Source organism: Camarhynchus parvulus, chromosome 4, assembly GCF_901933205.1.
Source record: "Camarhynchus parvulus chromosome 4, STF_HiC, whole genome shotgun sequence".
Lineage (NCBI taxonomy): Eukaryota > Metazoa > Chordata > Aves > Passeriformes > Thraupidae > Camarhynchus > Camarhynchus parvulus.
Genome location: NC_044574.1, coordinates 64,905,319 through 64,921,210, shown reverse-complemented (window position 1 = coordinate 64,921,210; position 15,892 = coordinate 64,905,319). Strand labels below are relative to the sequence as shown.

At 39.6% G+C, this 15,892-nt stretch overlaps 1 protein-coding gene across 1 annotated transcript in view; it reads right to left on the bottom strand.

The window, feature by feature from the left end:
- The window catches only part of SPATA5 (spermatogenesis associated 5), a 161,764-nt gene that overhangs the window by 99,821 nt on the left and 46,051 nt on the right, over nucleotides 1–15,892 (bottom strand). Inside the window, 1 exon segment of the mRNA XM_030946841.1 lies at nucleotides 13,180–13,306. Coding sequence (XP_030802701.1) covers nucleotides 13,180–13,306 — 127 coding nt within the window.

Genomic DNA, 15,892 nt, shown 5'->3' with positions numbered 1-15,892 from the left:
AAGTTATCAGCCCAGGGCGTCAGGACCATCTGGCTAAGAAAGCACTGGGTTCATTTTCACTCTCTCCCTCATCTCTGGTGAGGTGGGGGAACTCCTATATCCCACCTCAAGCTTTTTCTCAGTATTTTTCCTTCAGCAAAGCTTTGTTCTTTCACTCCATTATTATATGAGGAAAAGTAGAAAAACAAGTGATTATATTAATAATTTGGGTATACTATATAAATATGTTATATAAACAGACAATGTTAAAGCTCAAGGGGTTCAGAATTGCCAAAACAAGCCTTGTTTCAGCCCTGTTTGTATGCATGGTGTATTTCTGCCTAATCAGATATTGACTTCAGTGACCCTTTTCTAGTTTCTATAATTCCAATTCTGCAGACATTCAAATCTACACTGAGCTTTACAGCAAAGCTATATACCTAGATGATCCCAGTGTCAGAAAGAAATGTAATCCTCAGCTTACAGGAAAAGAAAATTGTTTGAGCATGAAGGAGTTCCAGGTTAACATCTTTTGCATCAGTATTTTTATGAGAGCAAGATCCACATAAATAAAATGTAAACCCATGGAAATCCTACCACAGAAGAAAAACAAAAAACCAAAACAAAACAGGCTGCCATTAGAATAATGAGCTGGCATTTCTCTGTGAGCCCAAAACTTCAGGTGGCAAGCCAGGTAGACAAATGCTGAAGATTCTGAATCAAACCACAACTTTTTTTCTCTTAGAACAGTACTAATTAAAATAATTTCTTTCCAAATGTCTTCACTGTCTCAGAAGGTTAATGGTTCCAATTAATGTTTTTCCTTTTCTAAGAGCCCACATTATTTATGTTCTGTCACAGCATTGCTGGCAGATGACGTCAAAATATGCCTTTGTTGTGGAAATGTGTCTGCTTAAACAGTTTCTTTATTTGTGATGTGGCATCTCCTGTAAAACAGACTCTGTTTTCACATGAAAAACAAAGGCAGGACAGAGTCCTATTATCTACAAAGCCAGTAAATGGTCTTGTACAAATCTTGCACATGACCTAGAGCCTTCAGTGGTGGCTTCTCTCCTTTCCCTGCTCTCTTTGCTGGAAAGTAACTAAAAAAAAAAAAAAAAGTAACCCAAAAAGGAGAAAACACAAGACTTCCCCTTCAGCCATAATTCTGAAATCCTTTCACACACAGTGGGGTCGCACAGAGGGAAGACTTTTGAGCTCTGTGAATGTTAATCAGCAATTTCTGCAGAAGCAGTGACAGAACTGCACCTAATGCCTCAATTACAGTGCCTACAGCAATTACAGCTCTTCCACTTTGTTTCCATCACTCTTGCTCACGACGCACAGAGGAGACAGAGACCTTCAATAAGAAGGTGTCAGTCTTCTATAGGCAGTAAACTGCCAGAACTGCAGCAAGGAGCTGCAGCCTATTTCCATGTCACTGATTCAAGCATAGCCTATTTCCATGTCACGGACTTGTTGCACTCTTCCACCCCTTGACAACACTTTTATCTGGAGAGCAGGCAGACAGTTGAAGCAACACAATAAAATCCTACCCCGCTGATACCCAGAATCAAACTATCACCAAGAGTGATATCCTCTGAAGCCAATCCTTCTGGGTGAAGAATAAGGTTTGTACTGCAGCTCCCCATGGAAATATATTGCTTCTAAGTACAGGTGGGGAAGCTCAGAGGAGCACAAGGAATAGGAATCAACAGTGAAATCTAGGATGAAGTCAAGTTACATTTCCTCACACCCACTCAAATGGAATTGTTTAGTGCATGGAGACAACAGAGAAGCTCAGATATCAGATCATAGTACTTAAGCACTAAAACAGGTATTTAAAGACTTTAACAGACTTCAGCATTAAATGCATGAAAGAACAGTGTTTCGATTTTATATATGTAAAAAAGAGAATTTTGTAAGCTAGCAGAGGGTATTTACATTCCTTAATAAAACTAAAATAAATGGCCATTTTATAGGTGCAGGAACATGTTCCAAGGTGTGTGTTTGCCAATTACACACACCCCACATGCTGACTGATGAACACACACACCCTGGCGTGTGTTCCTGCTTACATAGCTCACGTGCCTCCCTGTTAAGTAATGGAATAAGACTTGCCCTGCAAACTGGCTAATGCTGCCTCTCCTCGCTCAGTGACTTCTGCAGAAAGCATTCACCACTAAGAAAAACAACTTCTGAAGCACAGCTAAGATCTCTGCAGTCTGAAGAGGACTCACTCTTGTCTGCAAGAACCAATGCTGTGATCCCTCCATTTTCTGCGCCACTCTCAGGAGTGCATTCCCCCAGAATGGGGGGGCTGGCACTCAGTACTTTTCCTGTGCATTGCTGCCTACTGTAAAGACACAGCTCTCCTTACAGATTGCTTTTTTCCCCTATCACCTAGTAAACCTCAAGGACTGCCTGTTTCACTGTTCTCCTCTTTATAAACAGATAGGCAGGTTTAGGCTCTCCACACATGTACATGTTTAGGCTCTCTCCATGTACGCTGTTATACAGGGACAAACTTCTTTTAGAATGATCATTCTGGTTTTTTTTTTAATTTTTGCTTTGCTTCTGCTTGCTCATTTTGTACCCAAACGTGCACCAAAACCAGTGCCAGGCTTCTCGTTCTTCTCACTTTCCTTTTCAGAACCAATACACAACAGTGCAAAGGAATACAAATTCCCCCAAGTTCGTTACATTGCGTGATGCTTTATCTCTCATTCCTCTGTTTCTCTGTTTTCAGTAAGAGTCCAACTGTGCTTGTCAGGATCTGCCTGCAGATAACAGCATGCACTGGCAGGGGAGAGGCCTTTCCTGTTACCTCTCTATTGCCACACAGTACAGACCCCTTCATCTCCATCTATTTTTCCTGTATAAAATTTACACCTCCTTTATGAGGTTTAATACCAGAGAAATTACATCATATAGGAGCCATAATTTCTAATGATAGAGTTATTCAAAGAAACAGGGATGAAGACTGATGGTAAAGAACCGTCCAAGACTCTCAGGAGACAGCAATTGGATAACGTTCAATATCAGTAAAGGCAAAACACCAAACATGGGAAATTCAACATTCTCTTCATAAATAGACAGATGAGCCATGAGATGAATCATTACCACTTCTCATCTTAATAGACAGTGATGAAAACTCTAGTTTGGCTCTTGGTAGCAGTCAAAAAAGTAATTCTGGCATTAAAAATTCAGGACTGCTAATAAAAGGGTAAAGATCAGACCAGAAAACATCATTGTGCACCACACAAGCCCATGTTGCACCTCGGTCCCCTTCTCTCCAAAAGGATGTAATAGATCTGGAAGAGGTTCAGAGGAGGGCAGCAAGGATGATCAAAGGCATAAACCAGTTTCTGATTAGGAATAGCTGACTCTCCTCTCATTCTGCATGGAACAAGATCACATGATCAAAACCCCCCTAAAAAGGGCAGTTCCCAAAATTATCTTTTCCAGTGCCTGACTGGGAAGAGTACTTCAAGAAGATGCTGTAGACAGCAATCAAAGTATTGCTTTAAAGCGCGTTCAAAGCACAAATACTTGGTTTATGCTTCTCTGTAGCACAAAACTTCACTTGCCATGGAGGGAATACACATACATTTAAAACAAAGGAAGAAGTGACTACACCCTCTTTAATTGAATTCCTCAGCTAGGTAAGAATATGTCATATATAACCCCCAAAAGAAGCAGTCACTTCAGATTCCCAGAACTGCTGAGTCCCACCTGGCACTGCTCAATCAAAATACCCATTAAACTTTCAGACCCTTTCCTCTCAATCAGCTTGTCATTTACATGTTTTTCTAGGTTATCCCAAAAAAAATCACAAATTGTCCTGAGTCTGAGCTAACTTTTACAGTTGCCCATACATCGAACCACACAGACCCTAAAACACACCCAAAATTTTGTTATTATGCATATCTGATCCAACCTTGAGGTACCTAGTGTTCTAGCAGTCATTCACCAAGTTAGCACTGTTTACAGCAGATGTTAACATCTCACATGGACAGGGAGAGCCCTAGCTCTGCACTTCAGGGCACATCAATCCTTCCACACACCTTATGAAATGATACATTATTAATCAGTCACCTCCAGATTGCTCCCTTTCCTCCTGCGCTACATTATTACACTATCACATTCAGCTTTAAGAATTGAACTAAGTTGTTAGAGAAAGAAGCTGTCTTTCCTGAACAAACCTATTGTCTTTCAGTGTTATATATACTGCACAGGAATGGTGTTTCCATTCATCCCTGAAACTATGTGCAGCACATGTGCAAGACATCCAGCTTTCATCACGGATGGAGCAAATAGAATTTAAAGCTGGATCTCCTCTAACACAATAAAAATTTTCTAAAAACCAGCTCTTGGAAATTTTGATTGTGATCTCCTGTTTTTCCTTCTCCCCACAGAAATTTCACAAAGAAATGGTTCTAACCAACTGAAAGGATTAATGATGGCATCTAACATCCATGAAGAACATTAAATAAAAGATTACTAAAATCCTTACTGAGAAACAAGTGCATAGCACCTAATCCCTAAATTCAGCTGTTCTTTAGAGTCTTTTACTGATGTAAAGAGCTTGACTGTATTTCAGCTTGCCCATTATAAAGCTCTGAGGTTCAGAGGTTTCCTAAACCTAAAATGAAAAGTGAAAAGTTCACAATCTTTAAGCGTGCAACCAAATAGTGGCACTGTGTGCTGGCCACCTCATCCTCCCAAGCTGCCCTTGGTTCTGACTGACACCAAACCAGTGACCTGTACAAAGCCAGGCCTCCTATTTCACCCTTTTTACTGGAACAGCTCCCTACCCTATTAGGGGAAAGATAACTATCAACAGTTAATATAGAAGTCACTCAACATTTTATATTATAAAATAATCTATTTAGTAGCTTATGCTATCCCGAGCTTTGACCTTCTTGTCCTTTCCAAGCTGGCTGGCTGCCTTAGACTGATTTGTTTTCTAATGCTCCAGTCAAAACATTTCAGCTGTTGCATGAGAAGGAGACCAGGAAAAATGTCGCTTTATTTACAGTTCTTAAAAAATTAATAAAAAATAAAACTCTTTCACCCTAACCTTTGGAGAGAGGTCTTGAGACCTGACCACATTAGAGAGGACTTGAAACATCTCAATTTGAAAAGGCTTTGTAAGGCTTCTTGACATTTTGTAGATACCTTTTCCAACTTTTGCCCACTCAAAGACTGATCCTACCAAGGCTCAAGGAGTCTGCAGCCCATACTGGATTTAGGCTCCCAAAATGACTGCGGGGAGTTGTTTGAATACAGTCAAGCAAAAGGAGAAAGAAGACACCAGAACAAAAAGTCTGATATTAAGAGAAAACACATTGAAATTCAACAGTCTGGATAGTGGGGCAAAAGCATTCTTTTGTTGTCAGAAAACATCCTGGATAACAGGCAAAAGTCCCATTCTTGTACAGCAGACACCACCAAAAATAAAATCAGCAAAGCATTAAGCAAAAGAGCTTAATGTTGTCAATTTATCACACATTTCAAATAAACAAGTTTTTTGTGGCAGACCCAGAGGGTCCTGCACTGCCAATAACCACAAAGATCTCAGTATGACACAAAACAATGAAACCTGATAATTCTCCCCCAGAAACTAGCAATGGTTCATCTGATTTTAAACAGTGTTAATCAGAACCCTCAAAAGCAAGGAAATGTGAGTATTAAGGTAATTAAAGTAGAGGCAATCATAATGACTTGCAAAAATAATTTTCTAAAGGAATGCAATTTAATTAATCATGCACAATGCACACATCTTTAATTAATGTAAACAGAGCCTGCACTACGATGCACACACTGAATGAATGAAGATTGTAGCCAGTTCTTAACTCATGAGCACTTGACAAACACAACATCCTTATAATGCTATTTTAATATAGCATACACAAAAAGCTGGACAAACACTGTGCATTTTGCATCCACAAAGAGGAAAGCTGGGCAGAAGACCAAGTGCAAAGCAAGCTCTAAATGTCTCTGTGGCTACAGCCCAAATACCCTAACTGCAGCCCCTCCTCGAGCGTCTGCAGCTCTCAGTGTTACACTTACATTCCTCCCAGCGTCACTCCTGTAAATATTTAAAACCCAAGGCTGTTTGGAATATCTCTCCTTTAACTGCTATCACCACCCTAATGAAGCTAATTAAGTATAACCAAGACTCATGCCATCCAGCACACTGACTATGGAATATAGTGCCATAGTGCCTTGCTGCACTTTGCTTCTCTGTACTTTGCTGTACAGGTACATTACACTTAGTCATAAAATCAGTGTTACTTCTCTAGAGAAAGTTTTCTGCTTTGTCACTAAACCTACACGAAGAATAGACTTGACCTAACCCAACACTGATGAATTTACACCCACTCTATGTGTACTGCTTACATGCCCTTCATTTTTAGAGGTATTATTCATTTTAACCCCAGATGTTCCCATGTTATCTTAGAAATACAGCATAATTTCCATGTCACTGTTAAAAAAAAAGATAAACAAAAGTAACACAACAAAAAACCACAAACCTCCAAAACCACACCTGCTATCACAGCTACAGACTCATTGAACCAGGACAGCATTTACACAACAGACATGAATCCAAGAGCCTTTCCAAGTTCCCACTGTGTCCAGAGGCTGGCTAGCACTCTGTGTACCGCAGCTGGACTCTGTGACCTCCAGGCAGGAGGTCTGAGTAAGAACAAACTTTGGCTCATGGCCTTTACCTTTCCATCTCTGGAATGAAATAAATACACATTGATACCTTGAAGTAAATGTTCTGGCATGTGCTGCAGGGAAGTTTATAAAAGTATAAGTGATGCTAAAACACACGACTGAGCTGATGCAAGGAATGCTCTCCACTATAAACAACAAGAGAAGGGTGAATTGACTCTTCTGTTCTATTTGAAGTAAAACTATTATATTTTTACATATATTGTCTAAATGTATGTTTTCACAGACAAAATAAAGCCAACTTGTCCTGGCCCTATAGTATATCAGCTAAAGGAGAAAATATGCAGACCAACAAGTTTTCCCTCCAACCTTTCTTTTCAGGCAAGTAATAAATCTTGAGTGAAAAAGTCACTGTGCTCTTCAGCTGTCACCACTAAGATTTTGTTTTTAAAACCATAGCAGCCTTAAGGCTGATTTACTACTCAGCCCTCCGCACTCTGACAATCGAATAGTTGGAAACAAAAATCACTTTTGCACACCTGGAAATATTTTATTTGCTGTGCTCATGAGAAAACAAAGTTTTCATCTGTGAGGAAGGAGGAGGAGGGGAAGGGAGACAGGGAGATTCAGGTGAATCTTAAAACCTAGCTCTTGACTTAAAGAGATACAAATATATATATATGAACTCCAAAACTACCTCGGCACACTAAGAGTGGTCAGGATCTTTAGAAACCATGGATTCTCTATGTAAACCAGCCTCAAAATCTGGAGGTCTCAGCCAGTAAACAACACTGCTCATCAACTGTATCGATTCAGCCATTTCAGTATAGCAGGTGAAAAAAAATGTGAAAACTTCCCAATAATTTCACTCTTTTGCTCCTTTTTTTTTTTTTAAGTAAAGGTAATAAGCTTCAAATCACCCTAAAGTGTTAAGATCTAATATTAATAAAGGGAAAGTTGAACCTCTAAAAAACTTTCCAGAGCACCTCTTTGTCCCAGTCAGAGTTGCAAGTTTATGAAAATTAAGAGGAAAAACTCAAACACATACCAGAGAAAACCAATTGATGGAAAATGTGATGGTGCCAAAATTGTGGAAGTATTTTAGAATATCTGAACCTCTTTTCAATGTCATGTAGTTTGATATCATTTTTCCCTAAAGCTTCATTTTCTGAAAATTTATTATATGCTCCAGAACAATCTTGTCTTCAAAAGAAATCCCACATCTTCTGTAATTTCAAAGAGTCATACTTGCACCTGGACAAGATGACGTAAATGCTCTAGGTGCTGGCTGACTGAAAAGGAGACCCACAAAATCTCACTGTTTTTAATCCCAGGGTTTTAGAAGACTATGAGGAGTGTCCTTTGACAAGCAGAGAGGCATTTCAGCATTTAAAGTAAAATAATAATTAAAGGTTCAGCAGTGTGGAGAGATGTGGTGATTGCATTCCCATACTTCAATTCCTATTCAGAAATACTGCATCGCAAGAACACAAGAGGTGGGAAAGTTAAATGTTCCTGCACCATTTCCTTCTAAAAAGCACCCAATCTTGGGTCTCCTGTCCTCCAAGTCTGAATGAAATCTTCACTGCTGAGAAATGGCAGCAAGAGACTTATCCCCCTTTCCTCCCTCTGCTCATTCCCTACCCCTGCAAGACACATGATGGATTATGTGCCTTCTAACTCTACAGTCCTATACAACACTTGGGAAAACTGAAATCCTACCAAGTCAGAGTTGTAACACAGGAATAACCTTTAGTGAGATGTATCTGGGCAAAACAGAAACCACAAACAGGCAGATATGTAAACAGGAGAATACGTGATGTGGTACTGGAGTAAGATTGTGCCACTGCATCACCTGCTTTGTAACGGCACATACACATTTCCAGACAATAAGGAATAAATGTGCAAGATACTTTCCTATTCCTTTCAACCTGTAAAACTGCAAACTTAAATATTTGAATTTCTTCCATGAGCCTTCAGAATAAGTGAACTTTGATGTTTTTAAAGAGGAAAGATTATTCACTTTTGCTGCAGGCAAGAAATTATAATTTCTTTACTGATTCTGCCAAATGGTTCTATCATGCATTTTTTCTTATCATCAAAACAAGTCATTTTAAATTAAGATTGTCCCATAACTACATAGCAATCAGCATTTTGAGGGGCAGATCAGTTTGATAAATCTTTGCTTGATTTCTCTGCCCAGAAGACTCCTTCAAATCCAACTGAAGCATGAGGGAAGGGAGTTTTATTCCCTTTCCTCATGCTTGGCAGTTGCTAGGAAGAACATCAGCTGCAGCTCTGTTTTATTTTGTTAATGCAACCAGAACAGAAAACTCAGTGTTATTCACATGACTCTTAAACAAAATAAGCGAATTTCAAAGACACTTTAATAGAATGAAGTCAACAAAGCTTATATAAGGAGCAGCAAAACTTGCAGGTGATGGAAGAGGAAAAAAGTAAGGAGGAAGGCTAGGGAGCAGGAAGTTTTTTAAAAGCAAAATAAACATGCAAAAGGAGGCAGGAAAAATCCCCTGCACCGGCACAATATGCAAAATACATGTTTTTATAGCAATAAGCAGGATGGTTGGAAACAGGGAGCCGAGCACTGCCCTCCTGTGCTAACAAAGCATTTGCAAAGGTTCAGCTCTTCAGTATTCTGGTACCAGGACAGCTTCCAGTTTCAACTACACTGAAGCCCATGAGTGCAGACAAAATCCAGACCATCATCAATCTGGAGACAATGGGCAATGCTGACAGCACAGCCTCCCATTAATCTTCATTTGTCCTATCACATCCTGTCATTCTTATGCAAATAGCATATTTGAGGATACTCTTTTCTGCACCCCAAGATAAGGAGAAGTGAAGCTGTCAGGAGCACCAGGATGTCACCCTGTACCACGGGCCATCCCTTCACTCAGTGCCTCACCTCGTGTTTTACATCACAGCTAAAGTGTTTGACATTCAAATGTGACCCAGCAGGAGGGAAAACCAACGTGCATATTGCTTCCTGTGCTAAAACATTCACCGAGGTCCCTGGGGATTTGACAGTCTCCCTTTTTTCCCTATGTACCCTTGCTAATGGAGTTTGAAACGCTGTTTAAGAGGGGGGGAAAAAAGATATCTGCATGGGTAGGTAATGATAACAATTCACCCTTTTTACACCAGAAGTAAGCCCAGCACTAAAAAAAAAGGTCCACAGGTTCCACTGAGAAAAGGAAAAACAAGGGCACACAAATCCTGATGAGTGGGTATAGGTTTTCTGCCATGGAAATCTGTCACACCACACCTGAAAACTTGTTCACATGTATGTCTGGACAGAACATTTCACTTCAAGCTGAGCAATTTATACACAGGGTTCAAAAAATTTTATGTGGGGATGAGTGATCTCTCATTAGGACAACTGATGCATAGGAAAATACAAACAGGCTTTGAATCATAAGTAGCTCCATAAAGTTACTGCTACATATTTTAGGCATGAAAAATCACTCCTGAGTGGGTAAGTCACCAAAACCAAAAGGCAGTTTTTCCAGTTATTGCTCATCAATTCTGCTTATAGAATGAAGAAGAAAAGGAAAGATTTTACTATTATTACTGACTCAGAGTGTTTTGTTTCTGTATCACTTTCAAAGAATGTTCAGAACATCTTGTTCCAGAATATTTCCCTTCCAAGAGAAATCACTTTCTGTACCATACATGGCTGAAAACAGTGCGTGCTGGGTTTGTATTCTTACAGAAAATAGAAACTATTCCAAAGTCTTCCCAGCATCACATGAATGAGACGCAAAGTAGCTGAGACACAAACATGAGACACAACTTTAGGATGCAGTATTATTTCAATACAATCATGACATTTTAGAGAAATAAGTTATTAATAGGCATCCGTGACAAGCCCAAACAAGTTTCCCATTACACATAACTTTGTATAAAGTCTGACTCAAATCTATTCACCCTCCAAAAGCAATGCACTGTAGTGTTTGCAGGGATAATGAAGTCTGCACTAGGCTCTGGGGAATACCCTTACATTTGATATCCCCACGTGCTGTTTGCAAATTACAAGAGATTAATCATCACATCATTGTCAGTTAAGCAGGAGGCACATAAATTAAAACGCTGGATGGATTGTTACCAATTTTGCAGGCATAGAAACCTTAGAAACACACATTCCTCAAGCATTTCTTGATTTGAAAACTGAAGAATAATCACAAAAAAAGCATTGCAGACATTTTCCCAGCCCTTGGAAGTAGAGAACAGAAACTGCATTGCACTTTAATACCATATGTAAAAGTCATACCCTCAAAAATTACTATATAATCACCATACCTACCTATGCAAACAGGACATTCACTTTTTGACATACATAACTATTTCCATGTAAAATATTAATTTAACAAATTCTTACCTTCTCAAAGGGATCACCAATTACAGAGTAAACTAAAACCCCTACTGAAAGATTTCCCATTAGTGAAGTACAAATGCTTTCTGGTATCATCTTCTTTCTTCCAGAGAAGGGAAAAAGTACAACTTGTGCACTGCAAATATTGCACGGATCCAGGAGAAGACGGTGGGATGGTACAGCCTGTCTAGTCTGGATAACAGAACTGTGTTGTTCATTCTTAAAAGGTCACTATTCCCATAAAATTCATATGTACAGAATACAATACATTTTTATGCATCATATCCAAATGAAAACTTTAATTCCCAGGCTAAGAGGTCTGGATTTACATCTGGACTGATGTAGGTTCAATACATAGTAACTTAGGTTCTATCCTAAAGTCCTCTGTGTTGCAGGGTGGCACCCTTAACTCATGGTAGTTCTGTTCCAATATTGCCAGTATTTCAAATAAAACCTAATATATGAGAAACCAGTGTTCACCATGTGCCCAGGAGAAATCCAGCAAAAGGGAGAATGACACAGAACTCAACTTCCAGGTGGTAATGGAGACAACACAGTAGAATGTTGAACTGACACCAAAAGAAATTTCCCAGCCATTCAACAACCAGAATGTTTTCAAATTCAGCTTAGTCTTACCCCAAAAGACACTTAACAAAAAAAACTCCAAACCTGTCACAGCATACATCACAGCTGAGATGGCCACAATACACAGAGTGTCACCATAGAGCATCAGAAGGCTTCAGCCCACACAGAGTAACACCACACCACTTCAGAAGGCTGCAGGCATCTGCCCTTCTTGTTCTTCAGCCCAGCCTCTTATCCCCTCACGCTGATGCACTGCACCTGTGTGCCCTCTGGTCCCTTTGGTGGTTGGGCAGTGCCCCTGGGCACTCCTTACCTTCAATGCTGCTCACCTGTCCTGCACAGCTGTAGCCCATTGGGAATGAGGCTCAGCCACAGCCCCACCCCAATTACCACAAACTATGTGCCTACACAAATCAATTTGACAAAAGTGAAATCTTGAAAGTTGCAATCTTGCACAAGCACACTTTTCACTGATGAGTTTTATTACCTTTTACTGAAAACTCTTTGCTAGCTCTGCTTTGCCATGGCAGGTTCACAGCTAAATGTACAAGTAAACTCTGAGGAAGCCTTTGTCAGGTCTTCATCAGCTGTGTGGCTTCCTTCAGTTCAGAAGGGAAGAGGCTGTGTTCTGCAGCCAAAATGCAAGTTGTTTCTCAAGACTTCATGTGCATACAAACCATATCTTAAACATATACATTTCACATGTATTTCAAGTCCGAATGCTCCAAGAAAAACAGAAAAGACTATTCCAAAACCAGCTTAGAATATGAGATTTAAGAAACTTATAAGAAACTCTAAAAAAGATAAACTTAATTCATTAACGTGTCATCAAATTCAATAATGTTGTGAAGGCGAAAAGCTGTGGAATAAAGAATCTTACCAACACTACAAATCATATCTTAAAGGAAATCACTTCAGACTGATCCATCTACTACACTTAGCTGTGAGAAGACACCACAGCGGTAAACTGTTTTAAAGTGGATTCTCTAGAGGGCTGCTGGGTTGGGTTTGTGCTTGGATGCTTTCTGCAGTGAGTGTTACAACCCTCCAGATTTTACGAACTTGAAATGTTCTTGTCACACCAGCAGAGCTGCCGTGGGAATTCAGGAGAAATTTCCCTGTTTACAGTTGGTAACTGAATTGCTGAGACACTTAATCCTTGAAAGGAAGTAACTAATGAAACCAACAAACTCCAGCAAACTCCTGCATAAACAAACACAACAGAAGCAAAAACCACAGCAGGAGTTTGACAGAAATGTTGCTGCAGTAGTTCAATGAGCTTGGCTTAAGGAAAGCTTCTTCTAGGAAACAGATATTTAAGGCTACCATAAAACTTTTTTTTTCTGTTAAAAATTCTGTAGAGAGGGGGAAAAAAAGTGAGGAACATGAACCATTGCTCTGCCTTGTCTTCATTTCCAAACTTCTACTCTTCATCATTAAGTTGATCAGACAGCAGTTTGGAGAGTAAGAGGATGGAACTATACCAAAATCTGGTCTTTTCAAGAGGAATAGTATATAAACAGTGCATCGATTTGTACCTTGTCTATCATGTCCGGTCTGTTCGTAGCTGCCAGGATTGTCACGTCCTTCAGCTGTTCTATCCCATCCATTTCTGTCAGCAACTGAGCCAAGACACGGTCTGCTACATTGCCAGCACCTGAAGAGCTGATTTACAGAAAAAATAAAAAGTCAAAGCATTATCTTTGCCTTCCTAGAAATAGGAGAAAGGAAAAGATACAGTATTTATTTTTGCCTTCACCCTCTGAAATGCCATCAGTGATAAGAAGTGAGCAAAACCAAATCAGAGAGTTTGAGTTCCATAGGTTTTCTTGGTATTCAGCAAAGCAACCAAGATTTGGGTTGGTTTTTTTTTTTTACTTATTGCCCTGCTATGAAGGTTGTAAAGAACTTAGCACAATGTGGGTATCTGGAATAAATATTTTTAAGAAAACTGAATTCAAGCCACTTCTTTACTAGTCAAAGAAACCTTTATTTTTAGCATCATCCAAGTGAGAGCTTACACCACCCTATGCAGTATAAAAAATGAGGCAGTTATGTGTTTTGCAGAGTTGCTCTATGTTTTTATATTCTCTCCATCATGTGAGAATAAATTGAGTGTTGACCAACTGCCTCATAATTGCATTGTCAGTCCTTTAACTCTGTTTTCCAGCTACCAGGGAAAAAACCCAACGCTAAAAAACCTGAAAACTCCAGTTTTAAAATCACCAATATGTGAAAAACCTAAGCAGACATCCATAAAGTATTCCCTCTGCTGAGAAGAGGCAGGGAAACTGAAGGAGGCTAGGGACAGCAGCTGGAGATTGTACCAAAAATGTGAGTTTTATCCTCCTTTGCCAGAAACTGGGAATCCTTCTCTTGGCACACACCAAAACCTCACTGTTTTCCACAGAACCTTCCCCTGTGGATGGCAGGCACACACCTCCATCATCTTTCACCAATGGGACTGCTCTTCCAGGGCTATTCCCTCTTCTGCTGCACAGGGGAAGGTTTTACTTCTCTACCCTTAAATAGGCTCTTTTCAATACAATTTAAAAAAAAATTAATCTCTCAAGTTCTTCTGGATCCCTATAAACTAAGAAGCAAAAAGAAGTCTGATACTTAAAACAAGACCAGGATCAAGATAATTTTTTAATGTCAAATTTTTTGAAAGTCCTTTACCAAAAGTTCTATTTAAGGCTTATACAGATAAACATGTACCTACACACACAGAAGTGCCATACAATCATCCTGATGTTTTCATTTTCCAAGAAATAAAAATAGTAAATATACTAAAATGTAAGTGCTTCAATTATTTCCAGACAGAGCGTGCACAAATACAGTTGTACAGTTATTATACACATATATTGCTGCAGCACTGCCACCACAGTGATGTCCCAGAGCCAAAGCAACAGTAATGGCTCCATCACTGTTGTACAGCTTCAAATAAATCCCCTAACTTTCCCATCCTACAACCAGTTCTGCAATTTTCCAGAGCACAACAGTGAACTTATCACACCCAGTCTGGAAAACACCTTAAAGGAGCTATAATAAATGTTGGCTAAAAGAGTAAAACATTTAGGTTGCTAAGAAATATTAGAGAAGGGACTTGGGTTACCTGGTTGTCAGATTCTGGAGTTTCTGCAGCCACACTGGAAATTCCCCAGCCATATTTGAGTATTTCTAATGTACCCATGGGTCAGAGTCCCACTGACTTATAGAGGGGCTGAGTGTGATAAAACACTTCAGGTGTTGGACATGGATAGCAAATGCTTTTGGAAAGACACACAGCTTAAAGGAAATTAAAATCAACTTTGTAACATTAGCTAGTCTCAGTAGGGATCCAGGCCTCCCATCTTGCACGAGTTTCAATTTTACTCCACTTTATACCCAATGGACTGAGCAAAAGAAAATGCTGAGCAAAAGTGAAAATAATTGTAAAACTGGGACAAAAATGTTATTTGAGATGATCTGAAGCTAGAAGACTTTGGAGGAGATGCTAAACTTTTCTTTGTTTCCTTAAAAAAAAAGAAAGAAAAATTTAGTTTTAGAGAGAGGTGGCTAGAACGGATATTACATCTTTCCCCAATATAAACATTTCCCTTACAAGCTTCTAACTAAAAAAAAAAAACCAAAAAAAAACCACCAAAACCCACAACACATTAAAGAAGTGTTTATTCTAAGGAAAATCCCCACAGGGAAATGCACTTTGCAAAGACTTCCATGCAATTAGGGCATCATCAGAAAACTGCAGTTAGGCAATCACTCATGGCATAACACAGCTCTAACAATAGCAGGGCTTCTAGGACATTATTAGGGGATTTATTATTATCACTTAAAAGTGAATTAAATAATTTTAAGGTCCATGCATGCAAAAAATATCAATAACAAAATCAGTATGAAGTGAAGAAGTGCCCAGTTCCTATGACACCACGGATTTCTGATGTCAAGAGTTCACTAAGCTATCCCACCATTTTAGCACGGCCTACAATAAATTAGCTTTTGGCTGAACAGAACACCCTATAAAAATCCCAGGCAGGCACAGGGAGAGATCTCTTCCCCAGCTGCTGGGAGCTGCCTCAGAGCCACGGTGAGCTCCGAGAGCTCCGGTGCTGTCCAGGGGTGACAGGCAAGGATGCGATTTTCCATTTTCCCATGCTTTCCCAGCAGGCTTCCAAATGAACACAGGCAACGTTCATTAAGGCTGCCCGGAGTTTGGACGCAAACAGCAGCCAGAGAAACAAACCATGATTA